Source organism: Coregonus clupeaformis, unplaced genomic scaffold (assembly GCF_020615455.1).
Source record: "Coregonus clupeaformis isolate EN_2021a unplaced genomic scaffold, ASM2061545v1 scaf0857, whole genome shotgun sequence".
Classification (NCBI taxonomy): Eukaryota; Metazoa; Chordata; class Actinopteri; order Salmoniformes; family Salmonidae; genus Coregonus; species Coregonus clupeaformis.
The window spans coordinates 97501-120000 of NW_025534312.1; the positions used below are offsets into that span (position 1 = coordinate 97501).

Sequence of the window (22500 nt, forward strand, 5' to 3'; positions counted from 1 at the left end):
TCTGTCACAGTAATGAGACACACACACACACACACACACACACACACACACACACACACACACACACACACACACACACACACACACACACACACACACACACACACACACACACACACACACACACACACACACACACACACACACACACACACTCTCTCTCTTTTATCACTTATCCACACACTCTCCAATCATGTTCAGTACGCTTCTAAACCTGAACATCCTCACATTTGTTATCAGCGTTCACACTTTCTCATTTTCATTATGTTCCCTGTCACATAAACCTCCAAACCTAAACTCCTCACATCAACCCTGCTCACATTCCCCTAAACCCCCTCAGCATCAGAGGTTACGTCCCAAATGGCACCCTATTCCCTATATAGTGCACAGCGCCTTGGTCAAAAGTAGTGCACTATATAGGGAATAGGGTGCCATTTGTCAGGCGGTCAGAACATCTCCTGCTATCTGACTGGTTTTCAGCCCAGCGTGTTGATTGGTGAATAGGCTCCTGTTGATGACTTCTCTAATCAGTGTTATAGCCTTAACACCTGGCCAAGCAGCGGCATTTTTGGAGTGCACATACTACTTACTGTGTGTGTGTGTGTGTGTGTGTGTGTGTGTGTGTGTGTGTGTGTGAGAGAGAGCATGCACACTCTCAAGTGTTTGGATGGTGTAGCTAGGTAGCTAGTCTAACCAGGGGTTGGTCTGACTGCAGAAACAGGGCACACACACACACACAGGAAGGAAGTGTGTGTTCTGAATGTTTTATAACCCCTGTGTTGTTCTGTTCCCCCCGTCACGGGCTCAGCATGTGAGGCAGAGAACGCATGGCCTCACCAACAGGAGAAGGAATCAAATATGCATGTGTGTGTGTGCGTGCGTGCGTGCGTGCGTGCGTGCGTGTGTGTGTGCGTGCGTGTGTGAGTGCACACGTGCGTACGCTATATGAGTGTTCTATGTGAACTCACTAAACTCAGAAGAGGAGTGGTTGAAGGAGAAGACTGTTTGTAATGAGTATGTATCTTTAGGATAGGGTTTACTGGGTTTATGCAGGATGTATTGTTAGGATAGGGTTTACTGGGTTTATGTAGTGTGTATCTTTAGGATAGGGTTTACTGGGTTTATGTAGTATGTATCTTTAGGATAGGGTTTACTGGGTTTATGTAGTGTGTATCTTTAGGATAGGGTTTACTGGGTTTATGTAGTGTGTATCTTTAGGATAGGGTTTACTGGGTTTATGTAGTGTGTATCTTTAGGATAGGGTTTACTGGGTTTATGCGGTATGTATTGTTAGGATAGGGTTTACTGGGTTTATGCGGTATGTATTGTTAGGATAGGGTTTACTGGGTTTATGTAGTATGTATTGTTAGGATAGGGTTTACTGGGTTTATGCAGTATGTATTGTTAGGATAGGGTTTACTGGGTTTATGCAGGATGTATTGTTAGGATAGGGTTTACTGGGTTTATGCAGTATGTATTGTTAGGATAGGGTTTACTGGGTTTATGCAGGATGTATTGTTAGGATAGGGTTTACTGGGTTTATGCAGGATGTATTGTTAGGATAGGGTTTACTGGGTTTATGCAGTATGTATTGTTAGGATAGGGTTTACTGGGTTTATGCAGTATGTATTGTTAGGATAGGGTTTACTGGGTTTATGCAGTATGTATCTTTAGGATAGGGTTTACTGGGTTTATGCAGTATGTATTGTTAGGATAGGGTTTACTGGGTTTATGCAGTATGTATTGTTAGGATAGGGTTTACTGGGTTTATGCAGTATGTATCTTTAGGATAGGGTTTACTGGGTTTATGCAGTATGTATTGTTAGGATAGGGTTTACTGGGTTTATGCAGTATGTATTGTTAGGATAGGGTTTACTGGGTTTATGCAGTATGTATTGTTAGGATAGGGTTTACTGGGTTTATGCAGTATGTATTGTTAGGATAGGGTTTACTGGGTTTATGCAGGATGTATTGTTAGGATAGGGTTTACTGGGTTTCTGCAGGATGTATTGTTAGGATAGGGTTTACTGGGTTTCTGCAGTATGTATTGTTAGGATAGGGTTTACTGGGTTTATGCAGTATGTAATGTTAGGATAGGGTTTACTGGGTTTATGCAGGATGTATTGTTAGGATAGGGTTTACTGGGTTTCTGCAGTATGCTCCTTGAGTTCTGTGACTGGTGTTGGCTACTCAAATCCAATGGCTCCCTTTTGCAGTGTTGCTATAAAGCTTGTGGACACTGTGTATGCTTGGGGCTTATGAAGACTCATGGATGCTTATGAGGACTTTATGAATGCTCTATAAATGCTTATTCCAGACAAAGCAACTTAAGGAAATACATTCTTTATTTGATTTTTTTACATTTCAACATTTTTTTTATACACAGCCCACAAATGTTATTTCAAACAGCTTGTTATCTTGAGCAAAAAATAAAAAAGCATTTTAGTATCATCCCTTTATAGTTTCATTATAACAATCTTAGAAAAAACGACAGCTAGGTAAATAAATAGATAGATAATAAAATAAAATAAAAGAATAAAGCAGAATAGAGGAGATGCATCCAGGCCCACTTCAAGGGGCAACGCTCTCTCTTTCTCTTTCTCTCTCTCTCTCTCTCTCTCTCTCTCTCTCTCTCTCTCTCTCTCTCTCTCTCTCTCGGTCTCTCTCTCTCTCTCTCTCTCTCTCTCTCTCTCTCTCTCTCTCTCTCGCTCTCTCTCTCTCTCTCTCTCGGTCTCTCTTTCTCTCTCTCTCTCTCTCTCTCTCTCTCTCTCTCTCGCTCTCTCTCTCTTTCTCTCTCTGTCTCTCTCTCTCTATGTCTCTCTCTCTCTCTCTCTATCTCTTTTCTTTTCTCTAAACATGACTTTAAACAGCAGCCACATCATTGTCCTTCATCCATACCAACTGATCCCAGACCTGGTGTGCGTCCCAAAATGGCACCCTGTATCCCTATGTAGTGCCCAAACTCTGGTCGAAAGTAGTGCACTATATAAAGGAATATGTTTCTATTTGGGACGCAGCCCTGTATTCACATTAATAGGATCATTAACCACTAGATCAAAGCCGTGCTAGCCTGAGTACCAGTCTGTCGGTGCCGTCATGCCAACTACCTGTCACTCATTGTCATCCTAAAACACGTTTGGCTTGACAATGACAGCAATAAGTTATGTTGGCAAGAGCACAAACAGATCCTTATATAGTACACTACAAACGTCCGTCGCAGCCTTGATTCTCATGACATCATTGCGACAGTCTATATGAATCCATGAAGCAGTATCATACTCTGGACTGCACTGACAGGAACACAGCATGGTCATTTCATCATCCATAATACTTATCTTCGGTATAGTTAGTTCATATTATAATAGTATTTACCACAATCAACACAAAAACAGAGACGATAGGGTTTTTTATAACAACTCAGCCCTCTTATGCTTTCGGGTTATTTCAAGAATACCATTTTTTAAATTCAGAAGACACTGTTCAGAAAACGTCTAGACATTGTATTATATTACTTGATACAGATGTAATATTATATAGAATTCCTTTAGGATATGTAATGAGTTAACGACAGACACATAGGAACTCTGACAGCACATACAGACGTCTTAGGGATTGGAAGAGACCGTTCAAAGTAATGAGGTTTTTGAAGCACCCTGATCAAATCTCATGTTTAATTCAGGATGAAGAAAGATGAGACGTAAATGATACATATTTAAAAAAATATCGTCACACATAAAATTGCTCTATTTCTCACGTTATTTCAAGGTCAAAGAATGATTTGATATTTCCTCATTCACACACAGCAGTTCCTTTCGTGCACCATGTTATGCTCCTTTCTACCTCTGGGTGGCACTGTTGCTACCCAGATCTGCATACATTGTCGTGTTGGATTTAGCTTTCTGTGGATTTAGTCCTTTGGTAATTACAATTTTGACAGGGAGTATGTAAATATAGTGTCCCTATGCATTCCTACTTTTAGCGCCAGTATTATATCAACCTAGACCTTTCCAAAGAATGAGCGCGAGACAAAGGGAGGAAGAGAGAGAGAGGTGTAAGGGAATATGCTGTATAGCGAAACAGGATATATGTTATTATTAATTATGGTATTTAATGTTGCATGGATCTGGAACAATCAATGCCACAAACTGTAGTAAGTGGGTGGTACGACATTAGCGTTTTAGCCCAAACCACAGGGGGCCAGTATGAAAAATGCATAAATAATGTATGCACTCACTAACTGTAAGTCGCTCTGGATAAGAGCGTCTGCTAAATGACTAAAATGTAAATGTAAATGTAGAGCATGTACTTGCTGTCCCAGAAGTGGCCATTGCAAGGTAGAAGATGAACTCTCTAGTACATCTCTATGGCCGAAGTCCAAAAGATTTACCACATCTCTATGGCCCAAACCCACATGATTTACCACATCTCTATGGCCCAAACCCACATGATTTACCACATCTCTATGGCCCAAACCCACATGATTTACCACATCTCTATGGCCCAAACCCACATGATTTACCACATCTCTATGGCCCAAACCAACATGATTTACCACATCTCTATGGCCCAAACCCAAAAGATTTACCACATCTCTATGGCCCAAACCCAAAAGATTTACCACATCTCTATGGCCCAAACCAAATTATTAATGTTCATTTGGTTTATCACCTATAATACTAAAATATACTTTCTTACAAAGTCTCTTAACCAGAGAATCACACACACACAAACATTTCCATGTTGCCACAGCGACAGCAAACCTGATCAATGATTGGTCTATCAACACAGATTCTACTTCCTACTTCCTGTCCCTCTAGGTCACATGATCACATGTTTTGCTATGATTCTAAATGAACAACAGAACACATACCGGTAATTAGTAATTATGCAATATTACAAACAAAGTAAACAAACATAGATTCATGTAGCAAATAACAAGGACATATGGAAAAGTACTTTATCATTCTGAACTATAGACTCTTAATATTCCCTCTTTACTCATAATATGTCTCCCAAATGGCACCCCATTCCCTATATAGCGTACTACTTCTAACCAGGGCCCATAGGGCTCTAGCCAAAAGTAGTGCACTACAGTGGGAATAGGGTGCCATTTGGGGGCGCACCCATACTTTCCCATTTCATCTGCCTTTTTATCTACCGTCATATTAAGATCTGTTATCAAGACACGCCTCCAAAGCTGCTATGGAATCCTGGGTAGTGTTCCGGGTTCTCATTCCACCTCACAGAGAACTGCAGTACTGTACAGTACGTGGGTTAGTACCCATTTAACACACAACAACACAACTGGATTCAGGTAGTAGCTACCTTTTATTACCAACATCGCTAGCAAGACTGACTGTATACCTGTTGGGTTTTGTCGGAGCAAATCTAACCATCTCTAAAAACAAACGTTACAGGATATCTTAGTTATCACCCAAACAAAACAAAAACAACAAAAACAAATTAAAAACTGATACGGGACCAAATGAATGTATATCAAAAACCAGGAGTTGGGTCACTGCACGTCTATATTAAATCATCTAAACCATATAGCAGTATAGAATAATATATGGTTTGTTTGTCCAGCCAATTCAGGGGTGGGGGAAGATCCTGTTAGTTAGTAGGAGAGGTTGATGTCCATCCATAGAGAGAATACACAGAGAGGGAGGAGAGGAGGAAAGTCCCCGCAGCGGGTCTGTTTCCTCCAGAAGGTGTGTTTCCTCCAGAAGGTGTGTTTCCTCCAGCGGGTGTGTTTCCTCCAGAAGGTGGGAACAGAAGGATGAAAGGCAGGGAGGGATAAAAGACAATAGCAGCATCTTTTAATATCCCTCTGAGCGTCTGGCCATCCCCCATCTCAGAGAACGACAGCAGCAACAGGATAGAGAGAACCAGGCCATCCCCCATCTCAGAGAACAACAGAGAGAACCAGGCCATCCCCCATCTCAGAGAACGACAGGAGCAACAGGACAGAGAGAACCAGGCCATCCCCCATCTCAGAGAACAACAGAGAGAACCAGGCCATCCCCCATCTCAGAGAACAACAGGACAGAGAGAACCAGGCCATCCCCCATCTCAGAGAACAACAGGACAGAGAGAACCAGGCCATCCCCCATCTCAGAGAACAACAGGAGCGAGAGAGATGGAGGGGCAGGGAGAGAGATAAAGTGCAGGAGTCCAGACCAGACCAGGCTATGCCAAACCAGACCAGTCCAGACCAGACCCAGTTCTTGGTTCTGCGGGGCTGTGGGGTTTGTGGGCCGAGGGATAGAGAAGGGTCATTGAAGGTTCAGAGTTTGTTGATCACCCTATCAGGTGGTTGTCTAGTGGTCTGACGTGTACATGTCTGTCTCGTCTCAGAATGAGAACAGGGTTTAGGATGGAGGAGAGGACTGATTGTGATTGTCGTTTGGTAGAGATAGAGAGGACAGTAGCAGGAGCTGGTTAGTTTCAGGAGAGGAGAGGAGAAACATTGCTTACAAGCAGTGCAGTAGGACAGCATTCAATGAGATGAAAAGAGAGGGAGGAGGAATGCAGTGAGTGTCAGAGTGTGACGTCCCCTCTCCTCCTTCAGCCCTTTCACCCCTGACCTCCGACCCCTGAGCCCTCTACGCCACAGAGGAGATCTGCTTGTCCTCAGGGTCTGCGTCACCCTCCCCGTCTCCCATCAGCGGCTGCCTCTTCTTCAGCTCTCGTTGATACTTGGCCATGAGCGAGGCATAGATACATCCGTATGCCGCCGCCCCCACCATCATGATACACACGACACCACACACCACCCCGGCTATCACCACCGTGCCGATGGCCCTCCGCACGCTCACCGGCTGGTAGCGCCGCCGCACACAGTCCGGGACGGGCACCAGGTCGCCCGCAGCGGGGACCTCTGATTCGGAGGTGGGTGCTCTGCCGGTTCCCCCGGAGCCGGTAGTTCGGCTGCAGGGTGGGGATGAACCTTCTTTTCCTCCGCTCCGCGTCCCCCCTTCTCCCCCGTTCTCGTCCTCCAGTTGGAGGCAGTAGTTGAACATCTCCACTGGAACGCCACGGATGTCCCGCCCTCGCAGGTCCTTAGGGAGGGTACACTCCACCCCGTCTACCTTACCACCTGGAGGGAGAGAGAGATGGGAGGGGGGATAGAGGACAGAGAGGGGGAGAGAAGATGGGGGATAAAGGACAGAGAGAGGGGGAGAGAAGATGGGGGATAGAGGACAGAGAAAGGGGGAGAGAAGAAGGGGGATAGAGGACAGAGAAAGGGGAAGAGAAGATGGGGGGATAGAGGACAGAGAAAGGGGAGAGAAGGTGGGGGGGATAGAGGACAGAGAGAGGGGGAGAGAAGGTAGGGGGGATAGAGGACAGAGAGAGGGGGAGAGAAGATAGGGGGGATAGAGGACAGAGAGAGGGGGAGAGAAGGTGGGGGATAAAGAACAGAGAGAGAGGGAGAGAAGGTAGGGGGATAGAGGACAGAGAGAGGGGAGAGAAGGTAGGGGGGATAGAGGACAGAGAGAGGGGGAGAGAAGGTGGGGGGATAGAGGACAGAGAGAGGGAGAGAAGATGGGGGATAAAGGACAGAGAGAGGGGGAGAGAAGGTAGGGGGGATAGAGGACAGAGAGAGGGGAGAGAAGGTAGGGGGATAGAGGACAGAGAGAGGGGGAGAGAAGGTAGGGGGGATAGAGGACAGAGAGAGGGAGAGAGAAGGTGGGGGATAGAGGACAGAGAGAGGGGGAGAGAAGGTAGGGGGGATAGAGGACAGAGAGAGAGGGAGAGAAGGTGGGGGGATAGAGGACAGAGAGAGGGGGAGAGAAGATGGGGTGATAGAGGACAGAGAGAGGGGGAGAGAAGATGGGGGATAAAGGACAGAGAGAGGGGGAGAGAAGGTAGGGGGGATAGAGGACAGAGAAAGGGGGAGAGAAGAAGGGGGATAGAGGACAGAGAAAGGGGAAGAGAAGATGGGTGGGATAGAGGACAGAGAAAGGGGGAGAGAAGGTGGGGGGGATAGAGGACAGAGAGAGGGGGAGAGAAGGTAGGGGGGATAGAGGACAGAGAGAGGGGGAGAGAAGATAGGGGGGATAGAGGACAGAGAGAGGGGGAGAGAAGGTGGGGGATAAAGAACAGAGAGAGAGGGAGAGAAGGTAGGGGGGATAGAGGACAGAGAGAGGGGAGAGAAGGTAGGGGGATAGAGGACAGAGAGAGGGGGAGAGAAGATGGGGGGATAGAGGACAGAGAGAGGGGGAGAGAAGATGGGGGATAGAGGACAGAGAGAGGGGGAGAGAAGGTAGGGGGATAGAGGACAGAGAGAGGGGAGAGAAGATAGGGGGGATAGAGGACAGAGAGAGGGGGAGAGAAGGTAGGGGGGATATAGGACAGAGAGAGAGGGAGAGAAGGTGGGGGGGATAGAGGACAGAGAGAGGGGGAGAGAAGATAGGGGGGATAGAGGACAGAGAGAGGGGGAGAGAAGGTAGGGGGGATATAGGACAGAGAGAGGGAGAGAGAAGGTGGGGGGGATAGAGGACAGAGAGAGGGGGAGAGAAGATGGGGGGGATATAGGACAGAGAGAGGGGGAGAGAAGAAGAAAGAGAGAAAAATAACATGTATTATTCAGAGTAAAAGCATCAGATGTTATTTGTAGAGAGAGAGAGAGAGAGAGAAAGAGATACAATTACCACCACCACATATCAGTCATCATCCTCCTGGTAAACAAAAGGCTTGTGTGCAGTTTCATCAGAATTAATACAAATAAATGTCAACTGGCAGCCATTGTGGAGCCGGGGGGGTCACAGCTAGCATGCAACAATACCACTCCGCTCTACAGTGACTGCTCTATGTCTGTCTGTCTGACACTCAGGGTCTATTGTCTGTCAGGATGGGTGAAGCCCTCTAACATGTGACTCTTTCCATGTTGAATTGGAGATGGCCTCAACTAAAGCCTGTGGATAATTGATTAGATGATATCATAGCTACAGCGAGTGTCTGGACCAAGGTGCGGACGTGCCTCGGGGGAAGATCTAGCTATGTGTGTGACAGTCAACACAAGGATTAGGTGACTCATGTGTTTTCCCTAAGGGAGAGAGGGGAGGAAGGGAGGATGTATGATCACATGCTGCATTTGTCTCAACACATTTGTCAGGGCTGAACGTCTAGCAACGGAACCATTTGATTTCCAAACTAAAAGAACGAGGAAGTATTTTAACCCGAGCCTTGATCATCTGTCGTCTGTGAGAGAAGGAAGGTGCTTAACAAACATGGTTCTGAATATTGCATATTGCATTGATGATGCATTTCCATATTGAGATCAGCCAAGCAGTGAACAAAATGAGAAGTGCTTTGCAGAATGGCTGTTAAAGCCAGCAGTTGGGTGCATTGATGTGGATTTGTTACTTCTGGTTGATGGGAATAACAGATCTACAGAATACCAATACATCGTCACACAGATGTACACACAAACATTTACTGTATACACATGTGCATCTATGCACCAGTCTCACACACATGCACATTTAAACAAGCCCACTCATACTGCGGTTGAAACAGATGACTTGGCCATTTAAACAAGCCCACTCATACTGTGGTTGAAACAGATGACTTGGCCATTTAAACAAGCCCACTCATACTGTGGTTGAAACAGATGACTTGGCCATTTAAACAAGCCCACTCATACTGTGGTTGAAACAGATGACTTGGCCTAGCCCCAGCTATTCCATCTAAAGGAAGGGTATTAACAGAAGCTCCAGGAATAGAGGGGGACCAGCAGGGAGAAAAGCCTCAGGCTGAGAGGCCTGTCTCTGGGTAGATGCTCTCCCTCTCCCCACTCTCCTCTCTCCTGGATGTGATATGGGGGCATATGGGTAGCAGCAGGGTATCAGGAACATGGGTGAACCCACGGACCTGCCTGCGCTCTCCGTCACCTCAAACACACACACACACACACACACACACACACACATGGACCTCCTGCGCCCTCCGTCACCTCAAACACACACACACACACACACACACACACACACACACACACACACACACTGGACCTGCCTGTGCTCTCACTTCATCACCTCAAACACACACACACACACACACACATGAACCTGCCTGCGCTCTCACTTTGTCACCTCAAAACACACACACACACACACACACAGACCTGCCTCCACTCTCTCTCTGTCACTTTAAACTGCCTAATTAATACTGGAGAGGGATGGCCCCGTCCTTCTGACAGTTTAATACTAGAAGTGTCAGCTTTATTTTTCATCCATTTATTTTATCTAGCTGCCGATTTATCGTATTCCTGTGTAAGAGTGTGCCGTAAATTCGCTCAGGGCGAGAAGCTGAGAAGTGTTCAACCTGGTAGCTTTTCACTGTCCGAGACGGGGATGTAACGGTCGGTCCGAATGAAATATACAAGACAGGACATGGTTGTTCTGTATTCTACAGAGAGAGGGCATTAGAAAATCATGAGGGCTAAAAGCTACGGCTGGCTGTTAGGATGGTACCTGGCTGTTAGGATGGTACCTGGCTGTTAGGACGCTATCTGGCTGTTAGGATGGTACCTGGCTGTTAGGATGGTACCTGGCTGTTAGGATGGTACCTGGCTGTTAGGACGCTATCTGGCTGTTAGGACGCTATCTGGCTGTTAGGATGGTACCGAGCTGTTAGGATGGTACCTGGCTGTTAGGATGGTACCGAGCTGTTAGGATGGTACCTGGCTGTTAGGACGCTATCTGGCTGTTAGGACGCTATCTGGCTGTTAGGATGGTACCTAGCTGTTAGGACGCTATCTGGCTGTTAGGATGGTACCTCTCTGTTAGGACGGTACCTCTCTGTTAGGACGCTATCTGGCTGTTAGGATGCTATCTGGCTGTTAGGATGCTATCTGGCTGTTAGGACGCTATCTGGCTGTTAGGATGCTATCTGGCTGTTAGGATGCTATCTGGCTGTTAGGACGCTATCTGGCTGTTAGGACGCTATCTGGCTGTTAGGATGCTATCTGGCTGTTAGGACGCTATCTGGCTGTTAGGATGGTACCTGGCTGTTAGGACGCTATCTGGCTGTTAGGATGGTACCTAGCTGTTAGGATGGTACCGAGCTGTTAGGATGCTATCTGGCTTTTAGGATGGTACCGAGCTGTTAGGACGCTATCTGGCTGTTAGGACGCTATCTGGCTGTTAGGATGGTACCTAGCTGTTAGGATGGTACCGAGCTGTTAGGATGCTATCTGGCTTTTAGGATGGTACCGAGCTGTTAGGACGCTATCTGGCTGTTAGGACGCTATCTGGCTGTTAGGATGGTACCTGGCTTTTAGGACGCTATCTGGCTGTTAGGATAGTACCTGGCTGTTAGGATGGTACCTGGCTTTTAGGACGCTATCTGGCTGTTAGGATGGTATCTGGCTGTTAGGATGGTACCTGGCTGTTAGGATAGTACCGAGCTGTTAGGATGGTACCTGGCTGTTAGGATGGTACCTGGCTGTTAGGATGGTACCTGGCTGTTAGGATGGTACCTGGCTGTTAGGATGGTACCTGGCTGTTAGGATGGTACCTGGCTGTTAGGATGGTACCTGGCTGTTAGGATGGTATCTGGCTGTTAGGATGGTACCTGGCTGTTAGGATGGTTCTGGCTGTTAGGATGGTACCTGTCTATTACAGTGCCACAACAGAAGAAGGTCACTTTGGCTAGCATATAACTCCAAGAGAGGAGTTTCCCTGACGTTGCCATAGGCTTGTAAAGTCTGGGACTATCCTCTAAATCTACCCCACCAAACCAACTCCCAACTGGGGCAGAGTATAGAGACTCCAAAGTTGCAGTCCCAAAGGACTGCTTAGCAGTAAGTAGTTACTAGAGTGTAGAAGACTAGAGTACAGTAAAGTAAAGACTGTATCATTTACAGCAAGTCCCTCTACACACACAGGAGAAACACCCTCCCTCCCTCCCTCCCTCCCTCCCTCCCTCCCAAACCCAAACCCTGACACAAAACATACCCTTCACTCTCACCTCTGTACATCAGCCACTCAATCCAGTGCTTGAAGTCCCTCAGGTTGCAGTCACACTCCCAGGGGTTAGCCCCTAGCTGTAGATACTGAAGGTTAGCCAGGGGCTCGAAGGCGGCTCTCTGCAGGGCATGTAGCCTGTTCCCGGCCAGGGAGAGCCACGTCAGCCCCTGCAGCTCATCCAGCAGACCCAGGGGGATCTCAGACAGCCCGTTGAGGGAGACATCTAACTTCCTCACCCCCACCAGCCCCTGGAAGAGATCCCTATCCAAGGCCCTAAGACTGTTGTTGTGGAGGGTCAGATCAGATAGATTCCCCAGGTCCTTGAAGAGTGCAGGGGGTAGATTATCCAGATAGTTGTTGGAAAGATCCAGTCGATCCAGGGAGGTGAGGTTAGCGAAGGACCCTGGACTCAGGGAGGAGAGGTGGTTGTTGGGCAGCAGGAGGGTGCGAGTGGTGACGGGAAGCTGGGTGAGGGCGGGCATGGAGAGCAGGCCGCGCCCGCTGCAGTCTACGTCGGTGGCGTTGCAGAGGCAGGTCGGAGGGCAGGTGTTGGTTAGATCCACCAGGGAAGACAGGACACACAGGAGACACAGTAGAACTGGAGAGAGATGGACAGAGGGAAGAAAGGGTCAGAGGCAAATAAGGCAGAAACCAATCTCCCTGTGAAATACAGTGACTAATGTACAATGCAGGGCGCAACTGAAGAGAGAGAGGGACAGAGACAAAGATATAGGGTTAGAGAGAGAGGGAGGGACAGAGACAAAGATATAGTGTTAGAGAGAGGGACAGAGACAAAGATATAGTGTTAGAGAGAGGGACAGAGACAAAGATATAGTGTTAGAGAGAGGGACAGAGACAAAGATATAGTGTTAGAGAGAGGGACAGAGACAAAGATATAGGGTTAGAGACAAAGATATAGTGTTAGAGAGAGACGGACAGAGACAAAGATATAGTGTTAGAGAGAGACGGACAGAGACAAAGATATAGTGTTAGAGAGAGGGACAGAGACAAATATATAGTGTTAGAGAGAGGGACAGAGACAAAGATATAGAGTTAGAGAGAGAGAGGGACAGAGACAAAGATATAGGGTTAGAGAGAGAGGGACAGAGACAAAGATATAGTGTTAGAGAGAGACGGACAGAGACAAAGATATAGTGTTAGAGAGAGGGACAGAGACAAAATTATAGTGTTAGAGAGAGGGACAGAGACAAAGATATAGGGTTAGAGAGAGAGGGACAGAGACAAAATTATAGTGTTAGAGAGAGGGACAGAGACAAAATTATAGTGTTAGAGAGAGGGACAGAGACAAAGATATAGTGTTAGAGAGAGAGGGACAGAGACAAAGATATAGTGTTAGAGAGAGACGGACAGAGACAAATATATAGTGTTAGAGAGACGGACAGAGACAAAGATATAGAGTTAGAGAGAGAGAGGGACAGAGACAAAGATATAGTGTTAGAGAGAGAGAGGGACAGAGACAAAGATATAGTGTTAGAGAGAGAGAGGGACAGAGACAAATATATAGGGTTAGAGAGAGGGACAGAGACAAAGATATAGTGTTAGAGAGAGGGACAGAGACAAAGATATAGTGTTAGAGAGAGACGGACAGAGACAAATATATAGTGTTAGAGAGACGGACAGAGACAAAGATATAGAGTTAGAGAGAGAGAGAGACAGAGACAAAGATATAGTGTTAGAGAGAGAGAGGGACAGAGACAAAGATATAGTGTTAGAGAGAGAGAGGGACAGAGACAAAGATATAGTGTTAGAGAGAGAGAGGGACAGAGACAAATATATAGGGTTAGAGAGAGGGACAGAGACAAAGATATAGTGTTAGAGAGAGGGACAGAGACAAAGATATAGTGTTAGAGAGAGAGAGAGGGACAGAGACAAATATATAGGGTTAGAGAGAGGGACAGAGACAAAGATATAGAGTTAGAGAGAGAGAGGGACAGAGACAAAGATATAGGGTTAGAGAGAGGGACAGAGACAAAGATATAGTGTTAGAGACAAATGTCTCTATATGAAATATAGTGTCACTACATTGTCATTCCCCATCAACTGAAGTTAAAAAATATCCTTATTCTTTGGGTAGATAGATGGCTTGGCTGAACCATTAGTTATTTGTTTTGGTTGTTGGCTGGCCTAGTGAGACAGACAGGACGGGGTTAGAGAAGGACAACAAATATGGGGTTCATCCTTAGTCTAAACGTGACCATTCATTTTACTGTGCTCTTCTCAAACAAAATGACACTTTACATACCTGAGAATACAGAGTGAATCACTATCTATCAAGTTCAAAAAGATCATCGGTCTTTGGTTAGAATAGATGGTTTCTCTTGGCTAAACCCTTAGCATCTACTGTTTGGTTGTTGTCTGACTGAGAGAGGACATTAGCCAAGTGTCCGTTTGGTTGTTGTCTGACTGAGAGAGGACATTAGCCAAGTGTCCGTTTGGTTGTTGTCTGACTGAGAGAGGACATTAGCTAAGTGTCCGTTTGGTTGTTGTCTGACTGAGAGAGGACATTAGCTAAGTGTCCGTTTGGTTGTTGTCTGACTGAGAGAGGACATTAGCTAAGTGTCCGTTTGGATGTTGTCTGACTGAGAGAGGACATTAGCTAAGTGTCCGTTTGGTTGTTGTCTGACTGAGAGAGGACATTAGCTAAGTGTCCGTTTGGTTGTTGTCTGACTGAGAGAGGACATTAGCTAAGTGTCCGTTTGGTTGTTGTCTGACTGAGAGAGGACATTAGCTAAGTGTCCGTTTGGATGTTGTCTGACTGAGAGAGGACATTAGCTAAGTGTCCGTTTGGTTGTTGTCTGACTGAGAGAGGACATTAGCTAAGTGTCCGTTTGGTTGTTGTCTGACTGAGAGAGGACATTAGCTAAGTGTCCGTTTGGATGTTGTCTGACTGAGAGAGGACATTAGCTAAGTGTCCGTTTGGTTGTTGTCTGACTGAGAGAGGACATTAGCCAAGTGTCCGTTTGGTTGTTGTCTGACTGAGAGAGGACATTAGCTAAGTGTCCGTTTGGTTGTTGTCTGACTGAGAGAGGACATTAGCTAAGTGTCCGTTTGGTTGTTGTCTGACTGAGAGAGGACATTAGCTAAGTGTCCGTTTGGATGTTGTCTGACTGAGAGAGGACATTAGCTAAGTGTCCGTTTGGTTGTTGTCTGACTGAGAGAGGACATTAGCTAAGTGTCCGTTTGGATGTTGTCTGACTGAGAGAGGACATTAGCTAAGTGTCCGTTTGGTTGTTGTCTGACTGAGAGAGGACATTAGCCAAGTGTCCGTTTGGATGTTGTCTGACTGAGAGAGGACATTAGCTAAGTGTCCGTTTGGATGTTGTCTGACTGAGAGAGGACATTAGCTAAGTGTCTGTTTGGTTGTTGCTGACTGAGAGAGGACATTAGCCAAGTGTCCGTTTGGATGTTGTCTGACTGAGAGAGGACATTAGCTAAGTGTCCGTTTGGTTGTTGTCTGACTGAGAGAGGACATTAGCTAAGTGTCTGTTTGGTTGTTGTCTGACTGAGAGAGGACATTAGCTAAGTGTCTGTTTGGTTGTTGTCTGACTGAGAGAGGACATTAGCCAAGTGTCTGTTTGGTTGTTGTCTGACTGAGAGAGGACATTAGCTAAGTGTCCGTTTGGTTGTTGTCTGACTGAGAGAGGACATTAGCTAAGTGTCCGTTTGGTTGTTGTCTGACTGAGAGAGGACATTAGCTAAGTGTCCGTTTGGTTGTTGTCTGACTGAGAGAGGACATTAGCTAAGTGTCCGTTTGGTTGTTGTCTGACTGAGAGAGGACATTAGCTAAGTGTCTGTTTGGTTGTTGTCTGACTGAGAGAGGACATTAGCTAAGTGTCTGTTTGGTTGTTGTCTGACTGAGAGAGGACATTAGCCAAGTGTCTGTTTGGTTGTTGTCTGACTGAGAGAGGACATTAGCCAAGTGTCCGTTTGGATGTTGTCTGACTGAGAGAGGACATTAGCTAAGTGTCCGTTTGGTTGTTGTCTGACTGAGAGAGGACATTAGCTAAGTGTCTGTTTGGTTGTTGTCTGACTGAGAGAGGACATTAGCTAAGTGTCTGTTTGGTTGTTGTCTGACTGAGAGAGGACATTAGCCAAGTGTCTGTTTGGTTGTTGTCTGACTGAGAGAGGACATTAGCTAAGTGTCCGTTTGGTTGTTGTCTGACTGAGAGAGGACATTAGCTAAGTGTCCGTTTGGTTGTTGTCTGACTGAGAGAGGACATTAGCTAAGTGTCCGTTTGGTTGTTGTCTGACTGAGAGAGGACATTAGCTAAGTGTCCGTTTGGTTGTTGTCTGACTGAGAGAGGACATTAGCTAAGTGTCCGTTTGGTTGTTGTCTGACTGAGAGAGGACATTAGCTAAGTGTCTGTTTGGTTGTTGTCTGACTGAGAGAGGACATTAGCCAAGTGTCTGTTTGGTTGTTGTCTGACTGAGAGAGGACATTAGCTAAGTGTCCGTTTGGTTGTTGTCTGACTGAGAGAGGACATTAGCTAAGTGTCCGTTTGGTTGTTGTCTGACTGAGAGAGGACATTAGCTAAGTGTCCGTTTGGTTGTTGTCTGACTGAGAGAGGACATTAGCTAAGTGTCCGTTTGGTTGTTGTCTGACTGAGAGAGGACATTAGCTAAGTGTCCGTTTGGTTGTTGTCTGACTGAGAGAGGACATTAGCTAAGTGTCCGTTTGGTTGTTGTCTGACTGAGAGAGGACATTAGCTAAGTGTCCGTTTGGTTGTTGTCTGACTGAGAGAGGACATTAGCTAAGTGTCCGTTTGGTTGTTGTCTGACTGAGAGAGGACATTAGCTAAGTGTCCGTTTGGTTGTTGTCTGACTGAGAGAGGACATTAGCTAAGTGTCCGTTTGGTTGTTGTCTGACTGAGAGAGGACATTAGCTAAGTGTCCGTTTGGTTGTTGTCTGACTGAGAGAGGACATTAGCCAAGTGTCTGTTTGGTTGTTGTCTGACTGAGAGAGGACATTAGCTAAGTGTCCGTTTGGATGTTGTCTGACTGAGAGAGGACATTAGCTAAGTGTCTGTTTGGTTGTTGTCTGACTGAGAGAGGACATTAGCTAAGTGTCTGTTTGGATGTTGATAGCTTCCTACTACTTTAGTAATTCTATCCAGTGACTGTATGGGAGTGTGGAGATGTCAATCAGTCAGTGTGTGTCCGTGCGTGCGTGTGTTAGTTTGTAAGTGTGTGTGTGTGTGTGTCTGTGTGTGTGTGTGTCTGTCTGTCTGTCTGTCTGTCTGTCTGTCTGTCTGTCTGTCTGTCTGTCTGTCTGTCTGTGTCTGTGTGTGTGGAGGTGTCAATCAGTCAGTGTGTGTCCGTCCGTGCGTGCGTGTGTTAGTTTGTAAGTGTGTGTGTGTCTGTGTGTCTGTCTGTCTGTCTGTCTGCCTGGCTGTCTGTCTGTCTGTCTGTCTGTCTGTCTGTGTCTGTGTGTGTGGAGGTGTGAAGCTGCATCAGTCAGTGTCTGGGGATCCCTAGCCAAAAGCCGGTCATGTGTTATTAATGAGAGAGAGGACAAATGCAGCCAATGTCAGCGGTCTACCAGGGTCATGCACAACCTTTAGCTATCTGTCATCCAGACTGGATTCAGGACGCTGTCTGAAGGGCATGAGAGGCAGTTGAAAGGGCAGTCTCTCTCTCTCTCTCTCTCTCTCTCTTTCTCTCTCTCTCTCTCTCTCTCTCTCTCTCTCTCTCTCTCTCTATATATATATATATATATATCTATCTAGCACCTTCCACTCATTTCCAAGATGGCGAAGTAGTGCAGTCCTGTTTCTGTCGTGTGTCTGTAAATAGCCTGTAAATACCCAGTTTTTTTGTATTTTTCGTACATATTTCCCTATCAGACTTTTCATCCTTCTACAAAATATACCTCACTCAATGTGGAACGGATTCTATTATTGACTTACCTTTTATCTAGAATCTAGAATCTCCAGTTGAAACTAGCTAGCCAGCTAACTAGCTACTTGCTATTAGCCACAGCTAGCGGTGCTAGCGGTGTTTCACCCAGAACATTGGATTTTTTTCCGCGGGATTAATTTTAATCACTGGACATTGATCACCGGATATTCGGCCAGTCTGCACAGCGCGTTATCGACCCAGAACATAAAGGATTCACTGGACCTTTAACTCCGGATTCATCGCTACCAGCTGGCTACAACAAAACGGACGCTGTGGTCTGGCTAATCAACCTGAGCTAGGCCCATCTCCCGGCTATCTACCTCTCTATCAACCGGACGGGACCACCTAGTATTGCCCCGCCGATCCTACACGACTGGTCTGCCGACGAAATCGTCTGATGTGGTTACGACGTAACCACGAAGATTCCATCCATCTGCTAGCCCTGGCCCGTTAGCACACGCTTACTCACTAAACTGAACTAGCTACTGAACTAGCTACTTGCTATTAGCCACAGCTAGCGGTGTTTTACCCAGAACATTTGATTTTTTTCAGCGGGATTAATTTTAATCACTGGACATTGATCACCGGATATTCGGCCAGTCAGCACTGCGCGTTATCGACCCAGAACATATCAGTTTTTCCGCCGGCATCACTGAATCACTGGACCTTTAACTCCGGATTCATCGCTACCAGCTGGCTACAACAAAACGGACGTAGCACACGCTAGCCGTGGCCTCTTACTCACAAGCGCTTCACCACCGGACCTTATGATAACTCAGCTATACAGCTGATATCTGCTGGACTGTTCCTTTTACGGTACTACATCCTGTTTATGTTTAGCCTCAGCCCAAACATGGTTAGTTTATTGTTGTTTCGGTTATTTCTAATTGTACTATATCACTGTAGACCCCCAGCCTAGCTAAACCTGCCTTGGTTAGCTCCTTTGTCCCTCCACCCATACACTCAGAGACCGACTCAATTGATGCCTCTAGAGATACTATCTCTTTCAGTGTTACCCAACGCTTAGGTTTACCTCCACTTTACTCATATCCTTCCATATCCTTGTCTGTTCATAATGCCCTGAATCTTTTCTATAACACCCGGAAATCTGCCCCCCTTTATTCTATGTACCCAACGCACTAGAAGACCAGTTCTTAAAGCCTTTAGCCGTATCCTTATTCTAGTCCTCCTCTGTTCCTCTGGTGATGTAGAGGCTAACCCAGGCCCTGTAGCCCCCAGTATCACTCCTACTCCCCAGGAGCTATCATTTGTTGACTTCTGTAATCGCAAAAGTCTTGGTTTCTTGCACATAAATATCAGAAGTCTACTTCCTAAGTTTGAGTTATTCACTGCGTTAGCACACTCTGCCAACCCTGATGTTCTAGCAGTGTCTGAATCCTGGCTCAGGAAGGCCACCAAAAATTCTGAAATTTCCATCCCCAACTATAACATTTTCCGTCTAGATAGAACTGCCAAAGGGGGTGGAGTTGCAATCTACTGTAGAGATAGCCTGCAGAGCTCTATCATACTATCCAGGTCTGTGCCCAAACAGTTTGAGCTTCTACTTCTAAAAATCCACCTTTCCAGAAATAAGTCTCTCACTGTTGCCGCTTGCTACAGACCCCCTCAGCCCCCAGCTGTGCCCTGGACACCATATGTGAATTGATTGCCCCCCATTTATCCTCTGAGTTTGTACTGCTTGGTGACCTAAATTGGGATATGCTTAATACCCCAGCCATCCTACAATCCAAGCTAGATGCCCTCAACCTCACGCAAATTATCAACGAACCTACCAGGTACAACCCTAAATCCTTAAACATGGGTACCCTCATAGATATCATCCTGACTAATATACCCTCTAAATACACCTCAGCTGTCTTCAACCAGGATCTCAGCGATCACTGCCTTATTGCCTGCGTCCGTAACGGGTCCGCGGTCAAACGACCACCCCTCATCACTGTCAAACGCTCCCTAAAACACTTTAGCGAGGAGGCCTTCCTAATTGACCTGGCCCAGGTATCCTGGATGGATATAGATCTCATTCCGTCAGTAGAGGATGCCTGGTTGTTCCTTAAAAGTAATTTCCTCTCAATCTTAAATAAACATGCCCCATTCAAAAATACAGAACTAAGAACCGATATAGCCCCTGGTTCTCCTCAGACTTGACTGCCCTTGACCAGCACAAAAACATCCTGTGGCGTACAGCATTAGCATCAAATAGCCCCCCGCGATATGCAACTTTTCAGGGAAGTTAGGAACCAATATACACAAGCAGTCAGGAAAGCAAAGGCTAACTTTTTCAAACAGAAATTTGCATCCTGTAGCACTAACTCCAAAAGGTTTTGGGACACTGTAAAGTCCATGGAGAATAAGAGCACTTCCTCCCAGCTGCCCACTGCACTGAGGCTAGGGAAACACTATCACCACCGATAAATCTCCAATAATCGAGAATTTCAACAAGCATTTTGCTACAGCTGGCCATGCTTTCCATCTGGCTACCACTAACCCGGCCACCAACTCTGCACCCTCTGCTGCAATTTGCCCATGCCCCCCCGCTTCTCCTTCACACAAATTCAGACAGCTGATGTTTTGAAAGCGCTGCAAAATCTGGACCCCTACAAATCAGCTGGGCTAGACAATCTGGACCCTTTCTTCCTAAAACTAGCCGAAATTGTCGCAACCCCTATTACTAGTCTGTTCAACCTCTCTTTCATAACGTCTGAGATCCCCAGAGATTGGAAAGCTGCCGCGGTCATCCCCCCTCTTCAAAGGGGGTGACACTCTAGATCCAAACTGCTACAGACCTATATCCATCCTGCCCTGCCTTTCGAAAGTATTCGAAAGCCAAGTTAACAAACAGATCATCGACCATTTCGAATACCACCGTACCTTCTCCGCTATGCAATCCGGTTTCGAGCTGGTCACGGGTGCACTTCAGCCACGCTCAAGGTCCTAAACGATATTATAACCGCGATTGATAATAGACAGTACTGTGCAGCCGTCTTCATCGACCTGGCCAAGGCTTTCGACTCTGTCAACCACCGCATTCTTATTGGCAGACTAAATAGCCTTGGTTTCTCAAATGACTGCCTCGCCTGGTTCACCAACTACTTCTCAGATAGAGTTCAGTGTGTCAAATCGGAGGGCCTGTTGTCTGGACCTATGGCAGTCTCTATGGGGGTGCCACAGGGTTCAATTCTTGGGCCGACACTTTTCTCCGTGTATATCAATGATGTCGCTCTTGCTGCTGGTGACTCTCAGATCCACCTCTACGCAGACGACACCATTTTGTATACATCTGGCCCTTCATTGGACACTGTGTTAACAAACCTCCAAACGAGCTTCAATGCCATACAACAATCCTTCAGTAGCCTTCAACTGCTCTTAAACACTAGTAAAACTAAATGCATGCTTTTCAATCGAACGCTGCTAGCACCCGCCCACCCGACTAGAATCACCACTCTGACGGGTCTGACCTAGAGTATGTGGACAACTACAAATATCTAGGTGTCTGGTTAGACTGTAAACTCAACTTCCAGACTCACATAAAGAATCTCCAATCCAAAGTTAAATCTAGAATCGGCTTCCTATTTCGCAACAAAGCCTCCTTCACTCATGCTGCCAAACATGCCCTCGTAAAACTGACTATCCTACCGATCCTTGACTTCGGCGATGTCATTTACAAAATAGCCTCCAACACTCTACTCAGCAAATTGGATGTAGTCTATCACAGTGCCATCCGTTTTGTCTCCAAAGCCCCATACACTACCCACCACTGTGACCTGTACGCTCTTGTTGGCTGGTCCTCACTACATGTTCGTCGTCAAACCCACTGGCTCCAGGCCATCTATAAATCACTGCTAGGCAAATCCCCGCCTTATCTTAGCTCATTGGTCACCATAGCAGCACCCACCCGCAGTCTGCGCTCCAGCAGGTATATCTCACTGGTCATTCCCAAAGCCAACACCTCCTTTGGCCGCCATTCCTTCCAGTTCTCTGCTGCCAATGACTGGAACGAATTGCAAAAATCTCTGAAGCTGGAGACTCTTATCTCCCCCAATAACTTTAAGCATCAGTTGTCAGAGCACCTTACCGATCACTGCACCTGTACACAGCCCATCTGAAATTAGCCCACCCAACTACCTCATCCCTATATTGTTATTTAATTTGCTCTTTTGCACCCCAGTATCTCTATTTGCACATAATCTCTTGCACATCTAGCATTCCAGTGTTAATACTATTGTAATTATTCTGCACTATAGCCTATTTATTGCCTTACCTCCATAACTTGCTACATTTGCACACACTGTATATATATTTTCTGTTGTATTTCTGACTTTATGTTTTTTTTACCCCATATGTAACTCTGTGTTGTTTTTATTGCACTACTTTGCTTTATCTTGGCCAGGTCGCAGTTGTAAATGAGAACCTGTTCTCAACTGGCTTACCTGGTTAAATAAAGGTGAAAAAAAAAAAAAAAAAAACTCCTCTGTCTAGTTATTGACCCCTACTTTCAGAACAGGAGTGATGGTTATAGGTCTACACCTCTTGGCTCTGAGCAGGCTCTGACTCAGACCCTTAAATCAGTCAGTGTGTCCCGTCCCTT

At 46.2% G+C, this 22500-nt stretch overlaps 2 protein-coding genes across 2 annotated transcripts in view; one reads left to right on the plus strand and one right to left on the minus strand.

Moving 5' to 3' along the window:
- The window catches only part of LOC121560280 (voltage-dependent calcium channel subunit alpha-2/delta-4-like), a gene marked incomplete at its 3' end in the record, with an annotated part of 195648 nt that overhangs the window by 72664 nt on the left and 100484 nt on the right, over positions 1 to 22500 (plus strand).
- LOC121543624 (leucine-rich repeat and transmembrane domain-containing protein 2) overlaps positions 2775 to 22500 on the minus strand; it is a 51781-nt gene continuing 32055 nt past the window's right edge. Inside the window, exons 3-4 of the mRNA XM_041853643.2 lie at positions 11977 to 12573; positions 2775 to 7099 (exon numbers count right to left, since the gene is read on the minus strand). Coding sequence (XP_041709577.1) covers positions 6606 to 7099; positions 11977 to 12573 — 1091 coding nt within the window. The 3' untranslated portion in view covers positions 2775 to 6605. The remainder of the gene's footprint in view (positions 7100 to 11976; positions 12574 to 22500) is intronic.